Source organism: Hydractinia symbiolongicarpus, chromosome 9, assembly GCF_029227915.1.
Source record: "Hydractinia symbiolongicarpus strain clone_291-10 chromosome 9, HSymV2.1, whole genome shotgun sequence".
NCBI classification, from domain to species: domain Eukaryota; kingdom Metazoa; phylum Cnidaria; class Hydrozoa; order Anthoathecata; family Hydractiniidae; genus Hydractinia; species Hydractinia symbiolongicarpus.
This window is the reverse complement of record NC_079883.1, coordinates 12,833,241-12,856,161: the sequence shown is the minus strand read 5'-3', so window position 1 is coordinate 12,856,161 and position 22,921 is coordinate 12,833,241. Positions and strand designations below refer to the sequence as shown.

The 22,921-nt window shown below is 33.0% G+C and overlaps 1 protein-coding gene across 2 annotated transcripts; it reads right to left on the bottom strand.

Moving 5' to 3' along the window:
• Positions 1-1,102: 1,102 nt before the first annotated feature.
• Positions 1,103-17,409, bottom strand: LOC130656509 (serine protease 23-like). 2 transcript variants are annotated; one of them, XM_057459377.1, is made up of 3 exons: positions 17,346-17,409; positions 7,434-8,363; positions 1,103-1,910 (listed from the first exon to the last, which is right to left on the bottom strand). In XM_057459377.1, exons 2-3 carry the CDS (start codon positions 8,291-8,293, stop codon positions 1,619-1,621), a joined length of 1,152 nt encoding a protein of 383 aa, XP_057315360.1. In that variant the 5' UTR covers positions 8,294-8,363; positions 17,346-17,409; the 3' UTR covers positions 1,103-1,618. The 2 variants fall into 2 exon arrangements, with proteins under 2 accessions (XP_057315360.1, XP_057315359.1); XM_057459376.1 differs by lacking the exon at positions 17,346-17,409 and having other exon boundaries at positions 7,434-8,585.
• Positions 17,410-22,921: the final 5,512 nt, after the last annotated feature.

Sequence of the window (22,921 nt, the reverse complement as noted above, 5' to 3'; positions counted from 1 at the left end):
TCCAACTGCTCCTCTTTCATACCTGACGTTTAGATCGGTATGCTTCAACTGCTCCACTTGTTCTGGTGGCCAAACGAAAAGCACAGATTCAAAAGATGTACGTTTAGCTTTTTTTGCATAATTATGAAACCAAAGTAGATTTAACTTTATTTGTTCTCAAAAGTATCTAATTAGTTCGGATCCCCTGTGCTTTTTTAATCAATGAAAATTGCTTAGAATGGTTTCTTACTGCAAGAGTTTCATAAACAAACAAAAAATGTGACTAAGGAAATGGTTTTTAAGAGCAAGAAGGCTTTGACCGTAGTTAGTCCAATTCTTAGTTCTGGCTGCCCCAGCTTACAAAAGTAGTGGTATATGCTGCGCTTGGAGCATCCAGAACCGAATCTTGTGTTAAAGAAAAAGTCCCTAACTTCGATACACGTTTAGCAAAGGGCACACCCATTAAAATACAAAGTCTGAGGTCAAAAGTATGGATCAACCTTGCAGGTCTGTGTCCTTAACCGAGAGCATTGTATTTTAAAGTGAAACGTCAAAACTGGTCAGCATTCGTTTTTAACTGATTGCATTATATATCAAAAATCAATTTTCTTATGTAAACAAAAAAAATTCGAAGACATTTTTTTTTTAATTTGTTCTCCTTAAGTCACCTAGTAAAAAATCAAACGCTCGATTTTCACGTCTTGAATACAAAAACGTTCGATTTTAAACTTTCGTAAGGCTAGCGGCAATCGAGACAAACACGTTTTCCATTTGAAAATGTTTATTTGTATAGGCTACCTCTTTGACGGAAAAATAGCGGAATTAAAAACATTAAAAAAGACAATGAAAGAATCTGACAGCTTATTGACTTGTGTACGGGAAAAGAGAGTTGGTGCGCCAACATATTCGACCAACATGTTGGCCCTATTTGCGGCTAGCTTAAAGTACAAAAAAACATATATTTTAGGTAAGCGACTCACAATTTACTTCGTGCTATGGAAATCTGTTTCTAATTTGTTTATTTTTATAGTACCATTTTAATAATGGCTTCCCAAGCCTGTAGTTAAGGAAAAATCTTGGATACGATTTTAATTTAAGACGGTTATTTCAAATAAAACTCATCTCCATTGCAATATTTATTTGAACACAAAACTACAGCTTGATGCTATGTTTACATAAAATATGTATATATTTACAGAGAGAAAAAAAAATGTTTTAAAAATATAATTTTTATGAATTCTTTCAAAGAACTAATAAATAAAGCCAGAAATTATATTATTGTTATTTCGTAATTCTTTAAATACATAGCACACAACAAACATACTGAAAAGGTTTGGAAATAAGAAATTTTGAAATGGCTTGCCTGTTATGTTTTTGAATTAATTTTCATTTTTAGCTACGAAAAATTGACCAGCTGATGCAAGTAATATTAAAAAAGAGAAGCAAATGACAACTTTGTTTTCAAGGCTTATTTTTGCTTTCTGTCATATATGGCCGTCTTTAAAAGACGCACTGAGAGCGAGGTTGCAAAAGCGGAACATTGCAGCAATAAAAAGAGCGAAAAGACTCAACTTTTTAATATTAGGGGTAACTTAAACTTTAAATATCCGAATTATGTTATTCACAAGTTTTTCCCTCCTTATTTGTTTTGAGCATGACAAACCTGGTCAGCAGTTTTACCAAGCCACTTGCAAATTTGCGCGTATCTGTTTGACGTGAGCCGAACTGCTACGTTAAAGTTACGTTGAATTACGTAAAATTCATCATATTTACGCCATCTGTTTCCTGAGAATACGCCCACTAACGCTCGTTTCCATTCTTTTTCGCTTTCGTCATATACCCAGGAGTAAACACCGGATCCGGATGAACCAGGCTTAGCGTCGCAGTAATGGTATAAAAAACTGGGGTCGTCTTCCATAACACTACATGACCTAGACATAGAAAGGTGTCAGTATTGAAAAAAAGGTATATATTTCGTGAACAAGAGAGTGACAAGTTGTAATACACGAAGCAGGAAAAATAATAATCTTGTTACTAGACAACCTTGATCCCAGGGCCTTTAGCGTTTTTTGATGTATCGATGAAAGTACGCGTTTCATCCTCATATAAAAAAATGCTACTGGCCCTCGGTCGCGGCTGTTTACTAGAGCTCTTATCTCTTTTTTAAACGCCCTGTCTAATAACCACCCCGCCCTTTAAATTCTGGTCCTCCTAAACACAAAAGAAGGTACAATATTTTTTTTATGTAATATTTGAGAAAACAAAGGTTTAGTTTTCAATACAGATTATTTTAGTAAAGTGACAGTTTTGAAGTCTTAACTGTAAACTCGGGTTCCATTGCACAAATTTATCAGTGGACGGTCGAAATGCTTTGAAATGCAAGCCAGTAAAAAATTGTAAAGTACAACGTCATCATGTCTTTAAACAAAAACGCCCATAAAAACCTGTAATGAAGTCTAATGCAGCTGCTACAAGCTTTTCGAATTTGAAACGTCATGTAATTAAGCTTGTCATTATCGAGAACCGTACTCGAAACACGTGGTAAAAACCTGCGAAATCGACACCGCTCATTCTCTTTTTTTATTTCTCGCAAACATGTAAAAAGTTAGATTAATTGTTGCTAATATTGATTCATTTCGTTTGAAAAGCTGGGAATCGATCTTGCGGTTAACGAAATCTAGTTTCGTTTTACCACTAATTAATATGATGACGTAAGTACTGGCGAGCAGTTATTTACTTATTGATTTTTTAATTACCTTCATTTGAAAATCTGTGATGAACTTGTATTTTGACACTAGCTACTACTTAGAGCCAGCAGCACTTTGAAACTGTTTCTTCAATTAGTTATGAAAAGGAATGATAAATTACAGATCGTGACTGATTTAAAAATGTTGATAAAATTCATAAGAAAATTGACCTGCTTTTAGCTTTTTACTCATCAAAAAGGTCAAGCGAAATCATGGACAGCTGACCCAAGATCGACTCTAGCACCTTTTACCGTGGCGCTAGAACTATCAAAAAGCGCAGCGCCGTTGAGAAGCAAATAGTCCTGGAGAAGAGGTTGCCGCTGGCCCTCTTCTGGTGTGATCTCTGCAGTGCATATGTCTTATCTCTTTCTAATTGCTGCTCAACTCGAGGGAAGTTGTAGGTGTTATCTTACCCTCGATCCCAGGACCTGTCAAAAAGCGCAACCTGTCAGAGACAAAAGACTCTGGGAACGAGGTTAGCGTTATCTATGTATTGTATGCTGTGAGATATAAAAGTTCACTAAATTTCAAAATAACATTATTCCATTTCTAATATTACATATTGGGATAAAAGTTTATTCAAGTAAAGCGAGTTAAAGTTTTTAACAATAATGTGATGTCGTTGCAAAATACTTTCGTTTCGTGGGAGCTAGCAAAATTTTGCGCATTCATGATTTTTGCTAACATTCGCGAAATTGAGCCCCTGTAGAAAGTAAATTGTTTCGGACGCACCATATTTGGATTTTTTTTCATGTATGATCTCTCTAATTATTCAAACATCCTACACATTTCAATTATTTTAATCAAAATTACATAAAAACTTTATCAGCAGTCTGTATAATTTCATAAGATAAAAAGAATTAATTTCTAAGATCTAATAATAAACGTCAAGTTTTCTGATGAGTTCTTTGTGTTAGAAAACCTGTTTAAGGGGAGGCGTTTTTAAAGTATAAAATATAAAAAGATGACGTGTTGAGGTATATTAAAGTCAAGTAAATTATTGGTGCACGAGAAATTTCGTAGTTACAAACCACGAAATTAAAATCCCCCCTCCAGAAGCATATTTGCGTTATAAATATGCTTCTTTGTCTGGATTTTTTTGACCAATCCTTATGTTAATGCTTGAATCTAATCGATGATATTTGCAAACATACAAAGAACTTTGTTGCAAACTTAAGCAATACACCGCAAGTTTCTCAAGATGAAAGGATGCATTATCTACACAACTTGTTCTTAATGAGTGGGAAACCTGTCCTTAATTAGAAGTGGTCATGTTTTTAATTGATGGGATAACGATCGCTAATATACGAGTTATTGATAATGCGGTATGCAGAATCGCTTGGAAACGTATTTCCGGAACTTTTTATTCTCATGCGGCGTTATTCCCAGAATTTAGTACTGTAATGGCATCAACCTTGCTTCATAGAGCTTTTTGATATATCTGCTGTCCATGAAACACCTGTTCCGTGGGTGTAATAGTCATTCTCCTGTACAGGTCTCTATTTTATTTCATAAAATCTTAGTCTATTTAAAAATCAACTGGAAACCATACAATGCAGGTTTAAGAGAGGTCTAGAAAACGGATCAGTTTTGTTAAAAAATGTAAGAATGACAGTAGTTTTTGTATCAGAAGTTTTGTTTCCCCGTGTGAGACTTCATGTGTGGTATTATTATAATAAGGCACACATACATTTTAAATTTTTTAACTAGCACAACTTTTTATCAATACTGACTCTGTTGCTAAAAGTACACAAGATAATTTTGTTGCTAGGTGAAATAAAACAAAAAAATATAGCCCATTGTTCAGGAAGTCTACGCCTATAATATCATAATATACTGATTATTGAGGGTTAGTGTAAGAAATGTCGGACTCATTGTAGTTGGCACCACCCTAACATCGTCCCAGATGCTTCAGCAACAGCCTATGACAAAATATATTTGCAATCTAGATGCACAAACAGGAAAAATAGCGTCTATCCTTCCAAATAGGAGCATTTATTTTATTTTATAGGAGATAACATACGTGTGTTTTTAAGCAGTATTATTTTGTAACATGAGCTCTAGCTGTCACGTTGCTCAATAAAGACTCCACCTTTTTTATTGGTAAGGAGTTTTCTTCTATGCAGTAGACAAAAGTAATATTGAAATCAAATGCAGATATTTTTCTGTTTTTCCTGTGTTTATACGTGTCCATTGAAAATTCCACAATAACTCGACTTTTATCCCTCTCACATCCGCTTTGTTTGAGATATATAAACTTTTCATTTTCAACCTAATGAGCTTAATTACTTAATTATGGCTATTTGTTTCTTTAATCAACGAAAAACCTAGCAACTAATTAACTAACAACCAAATTGATGTTTTCGTGTTTCAAACTATGAATGTTTATCGCACCATTGATCAGACAGATGATGGAATTACCTTAAATAATAACAAAGTCATACTGTGTCATACTTCATATGGAAGTGAAATGATAGGACGTCAAATATTCTGTTCAAAAATCTTTTATAACAACAGTAATTTTAAGCCTGTCCTGTATAATAGGTAATGGCCATTTTTCTTTATTTTTAAAACGTTTAAAACAGGTTCCACTAACTTTTGGACCCAAAAACCGCACTAAATAACTACGCCATGTTTCTATTAATTCTGAAAAGGAAATTCTTATCTCTGCAAATATTAGCATAGTACAAGGAACTTGAACGCAATTTATTTAAAATCTTTTAATGTCCTCAAAAATTCCTGTTTAAAGATCATTCTTTGCTGGACATAAAATTTGCTTACTGAGAAGAAATTTCTTTGCTTTGCGAATTTGATTTTTACAAAGTTTAATTTTCATACAGGATTTTGATTTGGTTTTAATTTTCATAACATACTCTTTTATCTTAAAGCTCCCCAAATATTTTGTTTGACTCTGAAAAAATGTATATATTTCTAAATCCTTCATTGTTTGTACCTTCCCTTATTTACAAGATCATAATAAAGTAAGATATATTAAATTTCTAAATAAAATTATTAGAAGCAAATGCGATATTTGTTATCAATGTCAACTAAGCTCACACATAGTTTTGGCACATGATAAAAAAAATGATTGTAACATATCAATTACACTTATTTAATTTATGACAGATTTTTCCAAAAGATAAATTTAGTAGGCGAGTAGTTGTAGCTACACCTACGAAAGTCTTTGTCAATTAAAAAGCAAACATGAAAAACCATTACACTCTACGGGAGGTAGCTTTGAATGAGCTGTTGTTGCTTTGCTACGTAGAAAGATTAAAATATTTTTATATGATGCCTTTACATAAAAGAATTGCCATGATATGTTTATTTTGTGTAAAACAAGTCTATTGTGACTCATCTAAATTTCTCAGAACGATTTCCTAAACGCGTAACTCTAGTGAGTTGGAAAACCTAGTTTGCAAATTTGGAAAGTTTTTATACTAAAGACTTTGTCACATTAATTAGTGGTCACCTCAAGGTTAATGAATTTTTATGTATGTCAAATTTACACCAAATATATCTTGAATGGAATTTTCAACTTCTTTCTAGTCTGTGACATTTAGCTACCTTAAAATCGTGTGCTGATAATGATGAAGTTGTAAGTAAAATCGTGATTCGTGTTTGATCATTTTGTGACAATACTGATACTATCTTTAACTTTCATTCAAACGATTATTAAATCAACCACGTCGAGCATAGTGGAGTTTCTATATTCTGATAATGCGTTTGGACTTTATTTTTATACATGGGAATGCAAAAAAGTGCAGTATTTGACCTGCCTACAGTTACTTCTATTTGTCTCTCTCTCTTTTTTAACTTTATAGTTTAAATTAGAGTTAAAGTCAGTTTTCCTTAAAGCGTTCTTAGAAGCAGGCCCTAGACATTTTGACGTCGGAACTAAAGGTATTCAATGTTTACTACAAATATGGCAGCGTTTTCTTTTTTTTGATTGGTTTTTAAAAATGTTGTCAACGAACGCGTGACAACTTCAATAGATAGAAGGGACATGCGCCATAGCGAAAAAAAAAATGCAATTCGTGTGTACAAATACCGACCATTTGAATTGCGGTAGTCAAGAACGCTTGAAATGAAACGGGCCTCTAAAAAAGTTTTATCATATTTTTAGTTTTTCTCTAATATAATATAAACTTTCTTTTTGCTATTTTTCTTAATTTATTTCCCGAACTATTATTTTATCTAATAATTCAATTGCTTAATAAATCGACGGCTAAATGAAACGTATTTGTGAGGAAATTATATAGAAGAAAATGCTGTATCCATGCCAATAAACATCTCATGAGAAGAGGCTATTATTATGCCATTAGAATTTCTTTTTTTCATGAGAACATTAAATTGAATAAGAACTCGCCATATTTTCATAGTTACGACGTTTTTTTTATTTGTCTAAAAAACTAAAATCAGCCTTTGTTTTGTTTTTGAACTGTCAACCGTGAGAATATCAAGTGTGACCAAAAGATGACACATTAAACATAAACACAAAATCTAGAGGAGGGCATATTTTTACTCGTTTCCTGTAAACGTATAGTTTATTAATATGTGAATAAGTGAGACGTAAATAAATATTCAATATGACCCAGTGACCCACACATGAATCAGCTTAATATAAAATTAAGTTTACTTATAAATAAACAAACAAGTTACGAAATAAATTAAAGAGTAAATAATTAAATCAAATTATATTCTTACCTATACCACATCGTGTTCGCTGGTTTATCTTCATCAAAGCCTGTAAAAGAAATCCTCTCACCGGCGCCATGATGTTCACTTTCGCTTATACCTAACCGTATATAAGGCCGTCCGTGTTTTCGTACTAATTTCAGTAAGGCATAATCATAAAACGGGCCGTTTTCAACTTTACCATTTGTCCAGCCTTTCGATACTTTCATGCTTTTAATCGAAATCCATTCGATTTTATTATCAGTTTGTAAAAATCCAGCTTTTAGTTTTTTCGTATCAGCAAGGTAGTCCTTTTGGCTATGTATGCAATGCGCTGCTGTTAACACATGACGAGGCGAAATAATAATTCCTGTACACCCGACAGACAGTTTAACGGTGTAACTATACGGCTCTTTTAGTCCGAAATGTTTATTTATCGGAATATAAGCTCGGTCGTCTTGCCCGTAAATATTCCTTCTCGTTCGTTTCCTTCGTTTTGTTTCCGTTAATTTACGGTAGTATATAATTTTTTGATTATATGGTGTATTGCCAATTCGGTTCGATGCGACATTCACGTACGTTGCGACGCGTCTTCCTGTTCTGACCGACGTCGTTTCCCAGGATAGATGCGACAAGACGTCATTGAATTGCTCTTTTCCGCTTTCGTGGGATGTATAAAAAGACGATGCGTTATGGTGGCCTGTAAATTTAGTTCTTCTTTCAATACGTCGATATCGTTTGAAAATTTTAGGTAGGTGTGAGAAGTCTTCTTCTTCAAGTAGGGTACCCTTCTTGCCAGGATAATAAACATCATTGAATATATCATAGCCTAGCACTAAAGATGCTGACATCAGCAATAATCCCAGAAGATTTCGCAAATTTTGATACATCTTTATTAAATCACATTGAAATAATATTCACATTGTCCAAACGTGTTTTTCAGACTTTAAATTAGTCTATCTAGAAGTATACAAAAATTTAATAACTAAATACAACATGCAAAATTACCATCTTTATCGTGAAGCAGATTCAGATAACTCGTGTACTGTCATCATACTACGAAGTACGAAACAATAAGAAAAGAATTACACATATGTTCTAAGCATGTTGTATACATACTTAATATAAACATTACTAATCGTAATGATCCACCAGACAGTCATTTAGAAGTGTTTTATATATACAAACGCATTTTTCTGCCAAATTATGCTAATTATGCTACGAATGATATCACAAACTTTATTAATAAAATATTATTTATATATATATATATATATACTTTCTCTAAAATATATTTATGCACTTGCTAGAAAAATTCTGATCCGTCTTCAGCTAAGTCTTATCTTCAACAAGCTCTTTATGTGGCGATCGTTTAAATTGACTTTGCACAACAGGGCCTATTGTTCTGTAATTTAATAAATCAAAAATGGCGCAATTCAATGCGAAATGTTTAAAAAGTATGGAATGAATTCATAAAGGGATCAACACAGTTTTGGTTGTAATAACTCTTGTCCATGGAGAGTTTATTTAATATAATTTTCGGTTGTCCTAGCGATAATGTATTTGTTCACAGTGGTTTTCATCTGATACTCGTGCGAGAATGTCTTGGTTGTTTTACAGCTAGACTGTTTTCATATGCTTTACGTCTAAACCGGCTACGATCATTTTGTCACTTTTATAGCTGCACGTTTACTGTAATACACTCTTTTTTTTTAAAAAAAAACCCAGTCAAGTTGGTCATCTTTTTTTATTTCTCTATTGTTCTAAACAATAAACCTATTCCAGCCTGAAATTCTTATAAAGCATGTTCTTAATATAAAGCGTGTATAATTTAATATACTTTCTTGGCTAAGGAAAAGCCAAGGAAAAGCCAAGGAAAAAAACTATGTTATCAATTTCAAAAGAATTGTTTTTTGCCTTTACAGTAATGTGGAATTGGGAATATATATTTCATATCTGAGTTTGATATTACCATGTCATTATAGTTTTTTCCTTATGATCTTTTTAATGGTAAAGCTTGTTTATCGTGTACATATTTATCATGTAAATAAAGATAGTAGATTAGATAGATTAAATAAAATAAGTGCTAACCCTCGGCCGGAAATTATATTTTCTATCACCTCCATAAGGGCTTAATTAACCTAATAAAGTTTAAGTTGATATCAACAATTAATTTGCATCAAGTCTTGTGTTGCTTGTAAAACGGATTTACATAGAATTCTTGCTTCTTATAACACTCCACAATAAATGAAGAGTTCTGTTTACAACAATGGGGATAGATTTTTTGTTAACTTTTCTATTGTTTACATACTGAGAACTTGCTTGCCAATTTTTCTTTCTACTTGTTTGAATGAAATTGTTGGAAAACTATGCAAGGATGTTTGAAAAAGAATACACGTCCTTTACTTACAATTCCTTATTTTCGGTATTCTTTCCTCTTTTATAAATCTAAACCATTAAATACATAGAAACACGACAAATTTAAAGCTTGTCCATTGTCCATCCATCCATTTGCATGTATTATGAGAATTTCTTTCTAATTAATGTTACAATAATTCTGTGTGTGTCTTGACGTATTCTAATTAATAAGTCCTCTTTTACATAATCATTCATTAACTGTTTGCATTCAGCTGCATGTAAGCAGCCGTTGATAATGAGTATCAGCCAGGCGGACATTCAAAAGACATTTACTCTTTTGAGGTCTCTCTTTCTAATTAACTGTTTGTATATTCCAACAATTTATTGTTCGGCGTACGCGAGATGCATGTAAATAAACACAGACCTTATAAAACAACACATTAACGTATCCTTTATATTTACGGTAGATATCCATGACATCGTGGCAAACCACAATTGTGGAGGAAAATTACGAGAAAAATAGACATTATTGGACTTTGTGTGCACATTAAAAACTTATTGTTAAACTAAATAGTATTTTTTTCTTCATTTAATCAACAAAGGTGCTCATATTATTTAGGGTAAGGTGCTTCCATAGCTATGAGACTGGGAAAAATTACAGTCATTAAGTACTATACATAGGATTAATTAGCTTCATAATTTATAAAGCAGTGGGAAAATCTAAATAAGGAAACGCATTCCAGGTGCTTATGCATAGAAATGAGAATAATGCAGCTTTTTTATTACACATGATGTGTGTCTGATGATAAGTTGATGTATTTTGACACAAAAAGATGACGTAAATCGTAAAAAAACAACAATGTGGCTAAACTCTGTTAATGAAACCAGAAAGAAATTATTTTATAATTTAGAGAAACAGTAAAAACATTTGACATATTGGTCTTACCACTGCTTTACTTAATGAAGAAATAAATTAACGGAAACTGTTTTTAAGGGAGAATTCACACGATTAACATTTTTTAAAAATCAGGAAAGACTGTCATTGGAATTATTAAGCATAGTCTCAAATAAAAGTTACCCTGTTTAAACTGTATTATTTTTAATTCAGCTTATACCACTGCATAAATTATAAATAATAATCAAAACACGAGTTTAGCATAAACGAAAAGATACAGTCAGCCGGATGGTTTGGAAATTTGCTCAATAATTATGGGGATTGTGATTCAGTGCACAGCGCGGATATGTTAATAAGGACACCCTTACAAACATTGAAATTACGCAATACACGCTTCTTTAAATAAGAATATCAAAAATATAACCAGGCTGGTTATCTATATAATAAACCGTCGTCTGTCTGTGTCTCCGCGAAAGCGGCGTCGCGTAACGAAAACACGAAATTTTTAAAATGCGCACGAATATCAAATGCGATATATTTTTATCGACTTTGTGACGGGTAAATTTAAAGGACGAGCGAACGCGACGGGCGACCCCGTGGATTTTTCCACGGGTTAACGCCTAGTCTATATTATAATACCAGTATACGTCTGTCCGTTCGTCTGTCTGTCACACAAAATGGCAGCTTAGCTGTGCAAGTAGCGAGAAGCACGCAATGCGATATAAAAAGGACAGGCGAACCCGTGGATTTTTCCACGGGCTAACAACTAGTTATTCTAATTTCTCTTTTTTTTACCTTTTTTTACCCCGGTCTGATATTTTTATAGAGCATAACCTGAACTGTCTCTAATGCCCAAAGCGGATGGATTTTTTTTGAAGTAACTGAAATATTATGCCCTATTTGTTAAAACGCGACGAGAATCAATAGAGTGACGTCATTACAGTAAATAAGATTAGCAAAGCCATTGCATTGCACGAAGTTTAGGGCCAAATAACTTAGGTGAAAATAAATTGCGTCATCTACCGTGTGTGTGTTACTAGGGCATAAATGGGACCAAAATTGGAGCACTGAGTTGATTTATAGCACTAAGGTCCTGCGACCAAAACTGGACCAATTCCCAAAAAGCTAGACCAACCCACCTGTTTCAATACACACGGATTGATGATGCCACCTAAAACATTTAAACCTGTATATCTTTTTAGCCGTTCGTCAAAAACATATAATCTTACACATTATTCTAGTCAGTGTTTTAAGCTCTACACAATAAAAACAACGTGCTATTCAATTTCTGAAAATAATTTTTTGTGCATATGGACGAGCCATTGACGACGTAAATGTTTGCCTTCCTTTTTATTATTTATATTTTTCCACAGATCATTAGCAATTAGAATATTGATAAAATAGTCTATTTAATAATAGCCGTATTCTGCCTGTTCAAAAGGGCTACCGCGTCCCGTAACGGAAACACAAAATGTGATATATAAGGGACGGGCGACCCCGTGTATTTTTCCACGGGCTAACGACTAGTATTATCAGATTATAACCCAAGTTAAACTCTTCACTTCATACTGATAGTGTTATCAATGAGGGCCTACTAAGGGCACTAAAACATCTCATATAAGCTCTAACAGTTGTGCAAGCACCACAACTGTTTAACAGCTAGACAACCACGTAATTATTAAGTGAATTAATATCGCTACTAAGTTACTTATATAATGCGGATGGAGAGACAATCCGTTTCCAAAGAGAACGCTATGTCGGAACGCTATGAAATACCAAATGAAATTTGTGTCGGCACTATTTTAAGAATGGAAAATGCTACATTCGGAAGTGTTGATGTCACAACATGTTCTAATACATGAGCTAATTGACCCTAGTCAAGATCGGAGGAATTTAACAATAAACTTTCCCAAGCAACAGGCAAACATGCCAATTAAATACTGACATAAATTAACATAAATTACTAACTATGGCATTCTTTGGCTGCATTCTTCTGTCATAGACTTGTTTTAGCTGTTTAGTTTCTAATGTTTTATGGTCAAACTTGTATAAATGTGAAATGCCAATAAGATACATTGCATATATAAATAAATTGATGAATTATGGCAAACTAAATAGTCCTATAAATTTTAAAATAGTTAGAAATAAAAATAAAAATTTCAAACCTCGGCCGAGTCATGCTAGAGACTATAAAATTGTGAATACATCGTTTCTTCTCTGCACTCAGCATAATATTAGGATTAAAATCTAAGGCTCTTGTCTATTTTAGCGATTGTTGTGCTTAGCAGAACTTTCGTAGCTCAAATGGGTGATTAAAATGTACTAGGACCTCCTTCACAGGACCCTCGTTGATAGCAGTTCCAATAGGAACTGAAGAGGCTATCCTGGATAAATAATTTTAATGATAATAATAATATAAACCGTTGATTTCACGATCTTGGATAAAGCTGCTAAGTATTTTTCAGTGACTATGTTTCAAAATTATCTATCCCATTTCTCTTCAGACTTCACACTTTTCTAATCACTGAGACGAAGACTGCTGGTGATAAGTATAAATAAATTATAGAGTTACTAAATAATTAAGTCATTAGTTGAAACTGCACTTACCTCTGTCATTACCCAGATGCAGAAGAAACTAAAGAGTTAGAGAAACACGTTGCGACTTTTATACAAGACACTGGACAAATGACAAATTGTATAATTAACAAGGATGGTGTTGCTTCTTATTGTTTCCTAATTAATCTAGCTTATTTAATTTTTGATGAAGCAGGTTGACAAGTGTCAACTAACGATATTGATTGTCATTGTCAGCATGATTGATTATCAGGATAATTATTAGTGATGATTCTTATCAGCCAATGTCGCTAAATGTTTACTTGTCGTTATATGAATAGGATAATACAAGTTCTTAATCCTGTTTTTGTGTCATTTATTTACCAACTTCAGTATGAGTTCATAGCCTTTTTATATATTCACTGTCACGAATTGGCTAAGGAAAAGTGCACTAATGTTGTCAATTAAGCTTCTGAGCAGGTATGACTCAACTTGTGCAAATTATTGTGAAAGGATGAAGACGTGGTTGTATTTTAGTGCGCAATATCACGCCTCTAAAAAAATTAAGGAAATCTTTCAAACTAAAAGGTCATTCATAATATGAAAAGCAAACTCTAACTACAAATTAACGGTTGGATTCTATTAATTGTCTTCTCTACTAAATATTAGATACAAAAAAATGATGATGGTCCTTTATGTCCTTATAAGTAAGGTCATAGCTAGACATAGATTGTAAGGTCTTAGATAAAAGCAAACGGAAGTTATATGAACTGGGAGGAATTTTTGACTAAGTAAAATTTTCGACAGTTATATATCTTTTACTAGCAAAATGGATAGGTCGAATTTATGCGGATGAGCATCATTTAAGTTAGAATAACTGCACACTTTAAGTGTAACATTTGGATCACTTGTGATTTAGACCTTATAAAACGTTACTATAAAATTCAATATCCATGACATTATATTGCCACCCCCCCCCCCCCCCCCCCACCAAATGTCGGCGTAAAGTCACGCATTTGTGACTAATACGAAATTGATATCACGTACAGTTAATACATATGAGTAATACTATAAACTGTTTGTTGTAACAGTGTGATACATATTATAGTCTAATAAAAGCTTGTTCTATTTTGATCTTCTAAATTTTTGAATCGACAAAGAAGTGCTTTATCTTAAGCGTTGTTTGACTTTAATTGTTTCTATTTGTTTATAGATCTTAGGAAAAACAACGCGTCACCATCTACTGTAGAACATGTTACCATCTATTACAATTTATATAAAAAATACCTTTCCACCAAGCTATTGCTGCGCCCCTTTTTTTATTTCAGGTCTTACGTTGAAAATCCACCCAGCGCAAACTTATTCTCAGAAATGGATAGAGTTAAGGAAAATATATCACCAAATATTTATTTCTAATACCTTATCACAAGCTCGGCCTGGATTTAGACCGAAAAATAATTCGAGGCAATTTCAAATTTTAGATATAATTTAGAAATTACTAAGCATCTTCATAGTCACGTACTTGATGTCGTAAAAATTGGAAATGAGTGCGAATTATCATAAAATTATAAGATTGCTAAGAATTTATTACTTCATGATCACAAAGTCCAAAAATTTTGTCATCCCATTTTATTGATCGGCCTAAAATTTTCTCGCTTTAAATTTTTATTACCCGAAAATTTCATTACTTACTACGTTGCGACAATATTCAGCCAAATATGGCATATTGTACTAAAAGTATTTACGAATTTTTTTTAGTTGAGGGCAGCGACACATAAGCACTTTCAATGAGCACAAAGTTACACAGGGTGTACACAGGGTGTTAACTTAACAAAATTTGCCATTAAGTAAAATATGTTTTGACCGGGAACACGACCATTTTGAGGATTCGATGCTTTTTAAAATATGCTTATGCGTGAGTATAGTAAGGGCACATTTAATATTGTATTTAGAAGATTGCAGATTTAAAACTTCGTTCTTTTTCACTTTAAGTATAGTGCTGTTTTACCTCATTCAACGCCATAGTCTGATTGTGAAACAGCAATATGGTGGGTGTATAAAGAAGAGATAAAGAAAGAAACAAATAATGTGTTATATACAGCCCAAGATTCTTAAACTATATGTTACTTACTTTACATATAAATATATTATAATAGATATTTTATCAGAGGAGGTATTAAAAGGCAATTCGACTTATTTTCAGCATATTTGTCAAATATAATATATATTTGCACAAATAAGTTTTTAGCACCCAATCCATAAAAAAGATAAATTTGTCAAAATAAAAACTTCATTTCTTTATTCCTCAGTGAAATTTCTCCCGGAAACATGCAATGGCAAAATATATATAAAGAAGAAATCCCACAAATATGTGCATATCTCGACCCCATTTACTTAAAATTGTTAAATTTTTTTAAGAAGTAGCAATAGTTATCGCACAATGTTGGGAAAATGTCCAACTGCTACAGCCATATTTTATTTAGAGACACCTTGGTGATAATTTTAATTTATTATTTAATAATATTTATTTAATAATCAATCCATAGTATAGATATTATTTTTATAATAATAGCCGTCGTCTGTCTGTCTCTGCGCGGACCCCTGCTGAGTTAGAAAATGATGTTACGGAAACACGAATATCAAATGCGATATATTGTTGTCCACTTTGTTGCCACGGGTAAATTTAAAGGATGGACGAAACCGTGGATTTTTTCACGGGCAACGACTAGTCTATATTATCATACCCGTATACGTCTGTCTGTCTGTCACGCAAAATGGTAGCTTAGCTGCGCAGGTAGCGAGACGCACGCAATGCGGTATGAAAAGGACGGGCGTACCCGTGGATTTTTTCACGGACTAACGACTAGTAATATACATTATAGTATCTATAGTAAGGAAAATGCTTCTTGGACAGTAATATATTTAGTCTTTCTCGTGCTATTAACACGGTATAACAATTCAAAACATTGAAACTGGAATTGAGCAGAAAAAAACTTTAACTGTGAAAAGCATATTATTATACTAGTCGGTGACCCATAAATAAATCCACGGGATCGCCCGTCCTTTATAGACATATTTGTGTATTGCTACTGCGGTACAATTTTGCGAAGAGACAAGCAGATGGCGGCTATTATTATAGAGATGTCACCAATAGAACTATCAGCGCATGGAAGAAACAAGGCTTTAATGTTCTAGCTGTTTTGAAATGCTAAAAAAATAGGTACACATGTCAACTTTCGTGCGTGTCCACTGAATTAGAACTCAATACAGTGATGCTTATATTTGAAGTATCTCAACCGATTACGCAGTTTCTCATTGAAACACTGGCCTTAACTGTCGCCAGTACCTCTCATGGAAATAAGTAATTTTCATAGCGAGTTAGAAAAAACAAAAGAATATAAAGGTCATTTTATCTTATGTAGTTTAAACCACTTATTGAAATCAAAATCATGGGGCTACTGTCACAGAGCTTATGTCTTTTAAGCAAACATCGCGAACTTAAATCTTTTTTTTTACTACGATATAACTGTTAGTAAGAATGTTACGTAAACATGATGAGGGTAGAAAACAGACAAACAATAAACAGAAATATAAAGATGTGGTGAGATTAGTTCCTGTGGAATTTTTAGATGAACTTTAAAATGAAATGGTAAACCATTGCATTTTAAGTTGTGTGTGTGTGTTTTATTTTTATTCTATTTTAATTAAGTATTATTTTATGTTTTCATGGGTCATACGCACTTTTCTTTAAACTTTATGTTTAAGATTTTTGCCTTGACGGGACTTGACAAAAGTGTTCCTATTTTTTTTTTGTCACTTAAATCGAATGAAGATACACGTTTCAGGATAAATTGCGCAATGTTTTTCACAACTGTTCGTAAAATTTTAAGCCGTTACCAAAACGAGTTGATTTAAACAAAGCTGTTACGAAAAATCTTCGTGTTTTAAACTTTCTAAAGACATGCGCTTTTGTGACCTTTATTTAAAATATGTACCGGAATTGAAGAAATATACGACAGAAATCGGTAGGCAACATACCCGTCTCGACTTGAATGTCAACTTATTATTAAAGAAGCTACACATCCTCTTCTCTACAAAAAACTTTAACTTCGAAAGATATCTAAAAAAAAACCTACCTTCGCCTTCTTTTTGTAATTCTCATATTCTTATTTCTTTAACACGTATATCCATCCAAAAATATTTAACCATATAATCATAAAGTACTAGGCTAGCCAATAAAACAAATAAACATTGAAACGAGACATTTTATTGGATAATGCGATAATGATATTATAATTATCCAATGAGCTTATTTAAATTTTTTTTCGCGCGAAACAAAAAAAGAAATCGACATCCGACTTAAATGTAAACAAACAAATGAACTGTGAAAATATCTATAAGCAAAATACATTGTAAAACCATCCCTTCTATTTTATATATTCCGATGTTTTGATTCTCTCTTCTAGTTTGCTTCTTGTTTGTTTTTAGCATAGTGTATATATGTAGTTGATAGTATCATGATAAAAACACACAGATAATCAAGCTTCGCGCTGAAACTCGTTTAAAAGAAGCGCCAAGATTTGTTTCCAATTTTAATGGATGAATACAGTTCGATCGTGCAGAGCAAACTGTTTACTGCTCATTAAACCATTTTCCACATGGATATGATTTCTATATTTTTTATTTCTTTATTCATTTTGTCTGCCCTCATTGAATTTTACAAGATGCTGTTCTTCAGAACGCTCCAAATATGGAGTTATTTATTATTTATTAAATGGAATCAAATCCTTTAATGCTTCAAATAAAAAATAAAAATTCGTGAAAAAATGCTAATTTTAATTACGCCTGTGGCCTATTAGAAGAATTTCCCTTAATCTGAAAAAGGCTTATCTTAAAGCGACCTGAAATAAAAAAAATGAATTAAAGCTTAAGCAAAACCATCAAAACCTACGGCGATCGGCTTGAAATTATGAATATGCGCAAGTCCTCTATTGTACGGCTGGTCGAATTGATCAATTCGATCTGTTCGATTAATAAGACCAAGTTTAAGTTACAAGGACAAATTGCGATTACATAGAAAATAGCATAGTAGATTTTTAACTTCAAACTATTTTGTTAGATATAGATTAATTGGTTCTTCGTAAATTGCACAGTATTTTTAAAAAATATGGTTAAATGATGATGAATCGTGCAACAAATAGGAAATCAAAAAGAAAATTCTTCACCGAGAGAATTTCCTTGTCTTTTCTCATGCCAAAACGTGTATATTTCATTTCGTTTCTCACAGATGATAATACATAAAAAATGTTTACATGGTCTATGACCGAGTGGTTTACATTCAAAAATAAAACTGACCACGTACAATTAAAATTAAAGTTGTAAAGAAAAAATAGCAACATGCTACAACGGATGCATTATGACATGTATCTCTTCGTAAATATACCTTACGTCATGTAAATATTTTTTCTATAGTAATAGCCGTATTCGGTCTGTCTGTCCGCAAGAAAAACACAATATATACCAAATTTCTGACCATTTCACACTGTGTTTATTTATAAAAAAAACTAAAGTTTAGGTTCTTTCTCGTCTTGATTAGTTCTATGAAATCTACAGACATATTACGCAACTTGTTGCTAGCTGCACCTTTATTATGTCTGTTGTAAATATCGTATTACACTTCAAAGAGTTATGTTTAAATTATTTTTCGGGAGGTCGTTTGTAAGAAGACTGGACGATAAAACCATCAGTAGCTACAGCTTGAATGAACGAACGAAATAATACGCAACACGTAAAGAAAACCACATTCAAAATTTTACCATGTCTTAATCTTCTATCTGCTAAATGAACTTAATTGATTTTATCAACATAGATTTTCATCGAATTTTTCAAGCTATTCTGGGTAATACGATTCTTCGATGATTTAAAAAACCCACCTTGGATTGCATGGTGCACGGGTAAATTCAGGGTTATGGATGGTTTCTGTAAGGAGGGCGTTAAATCACCCTAACCCGAAAGTTCTTGTCAATGGTGAATTTACAGTCTGCGTCAATAAAAGATAGCAAATCCTTCGGTAGTTGATTAAAACTAATCTTTAACTTAAAACCTTTCAGAGGGAGTAAAAGAAAATTTTTGCAGAGGTGGGAACAGCATTTGGTAAACAAATATGGCTATTTTTCCGGCATGTATGTAATTTACAGACTTGATAGATGTATCTAGAATTTTTATCTTCTCAAGCCTTAGTCAAGTTTTCATCCAGTCTTGAATATCCTTCTCCAAAAAAATATTGAACCAGCAAGCAAAGTGCGCTGGTCTTTTTATTGCGCAAAACGCGTTTGCCGGATTTTTAATATGTGCGCGGGATTTGCGGAATGTGAGCATTTTAACCGGTTCGTAGCCCGTTGTAGAATGTCTTAGTACAAATTCATTGCAGGTAAAAAAAAATTTAATGATGTCATAGGGATCAGAAATGACGTCATGTATATGACTAAAAAAGGTATGCCGAATTGAAAGTGCCTCAATTTTGCAATTTTATCATATACTACCATTCCTGGATCAAATAAGTTGGGAAGAGGAAGTTCCTTCTAATATCACACTCATAGTGTTGTCACCTTACGGTGCCAATTTCTTGTGACTCAACTAAAAACACAATTGATGTGGTAACCAGTTGTCCTCAAAAACAAAGAACCAAGTGCAACGTAGGTTGTAATATAAAAACACGTTTTAGACATACTGAAGCCCATTCGGTAAAAGACAAGTCATGAAGTAATAAACCATAAAATAAATGGCAGATAGATATTAAAATACAGTGACCCTCTATAACTCAAACCTCTGTCATTTGAATCTCTCCTTAACTTAAGCAATGTTGCTGACACGGCGAGATTTCCTAATAAACTCTTCTAAAAAACTCTCTATTGATTAAACCTCCATTGTGTCTTAGCTTATTCCCTTATTATAAATCGAACCACGCGATATGTATTTAGGACTTTAAATGATTCCAATGACATTAGCAGCTTCTTTTTTGCTTTTATTTGACGTCAATTGGGTATTAACCGATTCGAATTTTTGATATTTACATGTGAAAGGGGACTTAAGTGATTCGAATGAGTGACATATTATTATCGAGTAATCTAATTTTATTCCGAAATTAAAAAACCACGAAAATCTTTGTTACCATCTTACATAAAAGAGAAAACCGGCTATTCGAGTTATAGGGAATCCACTGTACCTATTAAATACCGAGAAAATAAAAAGGCATATTCTCTTAGGAAAGGATTTGAAACGTTACATTATCTAAGCACTCAACCTTGTATAAGTGTGCATCGTCGTATACTAGAAAGAAGAAGGTAAATGCTAGAGTTTGTAAAAGGACCAAAGTCATCACAAAGAACAAGAATTCTAAAAAAACAATATTTGTTTAAGGTCTGTCGTCCTAGTTGAGACTGGATACCGGCGACATTTTTAAAGCATTGTGATGCTTTATCCCACTATACGATGGAATATAATCTATTTTAATCGCTTTAGATAGGTGACTGTTGTCTTTTTAGGAATCCATGCTTTTCGGTTGGATCCAGAAATTGTCTTTATTTTTTAGTGTCGAATAAAAGCTGATTCTCGTTGATGATGTAATAGCCTATGTGAGCCTAAATAGTAGGCAATTTCTTCGTGAGCTATGTAGTTCCATGTGTTTACCTAATGATATCACCAATGACAGCTATGAATTGCTCCAAAATGCAGCACCGAAAGTTTAGGCTCGTACAATGCGTTTCAATGTGCATCGGTCACCGTGATGTTTTACTTCGGTTTCTAGCAGATAGAGATATAAGCCATCTTTTGAAAGAAATTTCTTATTTGAATAGCTTTCATTCTTAACAAGGGGTAGACATAATGGTTTTATTAACTTTTATCCCAACCATGGCAGTTATATATAGTTTATACGCTTGACAGGCGACTATAAGTATTTCACTTAGCTGTACATTTCACAATAGTGTCTAGTTTCTGTGTACCCGTGGTTTAAACAGTTCTCGTGCAGATAACGTGCTATGCGACTCGACAATTGGTATGTCGATGTTTCTTTTGTGACACAATGTCTACTGATACTTTCTCTACTAAAATTTCAGTGACATTTGACTTGAGCTCAGTATCGTTAACCTATCTTGAATATTTTGGGACAGCATTAGGACTAGCTTAGTGTGCAACTTTTATTATCTTTGTTAGTATGTATTTAGAACCCTTAAGAGACTTTTGAGAAGAGATGTTTGCAACAAAATTAGTCAAATTCGTAAACTACTTGAAATTTGCACCTTAGGATGGGCATGTGCTGTAAAGATGTGTATCTTTTCATGACAGTTTTATTCGGAAATCGAATTAATCGCGTTTTCAAACTTTACACAATGATTTCCCTCGAAGAAATAAAGTTGTACTGTGAATAATCCTAACAAAAGTTATTATATTTTCCCTATCATAAGGTGTTTCTAAAAATTTGAGGGGCAATTTCGAAAAACGGCGAATATCTTAAAGGCGTCTCAAAGGCGTTAAATCACCCTTATTGAAAAATATTAATTTATACATTTTATTTATTTATTTCAAAGTTCAGGCGGAGTTATGACTTTCCTGAAAATGTGAGGATGTAAAACGTACTAGAAATGGAAAGAATGGTACTTTAGCATCTTGAATTTATTGTTTTTTTTTAAGCGGGCCGTCGCAAAATGTTCGTGTGAAACCGTAGGTAAACAAACGGCCTTAACTTTAAATGAGCTCTGAGATGGAGTTCGATATAATCGCTACTATGGTAGGCTCCGTTCACCATGCTGTTCTTTTTGACTTGTTTTATCTTTGCAAAACATGGCATCAAAAAGTGGAAAGAAATTTTGGTTCTGTTTAAAAAAGTGACCCCACGTAAAAACATCCAATCACTTTCTCCACTTAGATTTAATTTTCTTCTATTCTATTCGTCATTGTTTTTGGACAAAACAAAACAGAAAGAAGAAATCACTGAGTTTGTTATTTCTATGAAACATTTGAACATGTTCTGGTTGTCAGTTTTCAATAAAATTTTCAGGATAATGTTTTTTTATGTATATCTTTCAATTTTTACAATAAAATAGGTACCTTTAAAAAAAGTTGCTTACAGGGTGATTACGCGCCTTTAAGCTCCGAGAGGTATCAAACCTAAAAAAATGATATCCATATGTCTAATAAATAACGGAGTGTATATTCCGCCGATACTGGCGGAATAGTAACACGCGTTAGTCGGACGGTACCGGCAGGTTAAGGAAGAACATTATTCTGTCGGCAGTAAATTTCAACATTCAGGCATTATCTTAATGGCGGATGCGGTTGATGGTGCATTTAATGTTGGAGAGTTATGTAATAGATTAGAACGTTTTGAAATTTCACATTTTGTAGATTTATGGATTAGAGATTCTTGGACAATAAAACTTTTTAAGGGAGAGTAAAGAAAACACTAAACCCTGATTTAAAATATTATTATGAACCAAAACTTTCAAACTGTCTTGTGCTGTGTTCATGGTGGTCGTATATTTTAAGTTCAGGAAAACGTTTTTCGCAGTAAGTACATATTAATAACTTATTCATTTTTCAAGGTTGATTCTAGCTTTTTATTAAAAAGAGTTTCCGCATAGTATTAGTTAGCAAACTCTGTTCACGCAGCCAGCCTAGCTGTCTACTGTTCTTTTTTCTTTATTACAGAACA

Bases quoted from the DNA above. Each gene is read 5' to 3' on its own strand.
- LOC130656509 (XM_057459377.1), bottom strand. From the start codon at position 8,293: ATGTATCAAAATTTGCGAAATCTTCTGGGATTATTGCTGATGTCAGCA. The intron at 1,911-7,433 runs GTAAGAATATAA...TTCTATGTCTAG, and splicing joins GCGAACACGATGTGGTATAG to GTCATGTAGTGTTATGGAAG.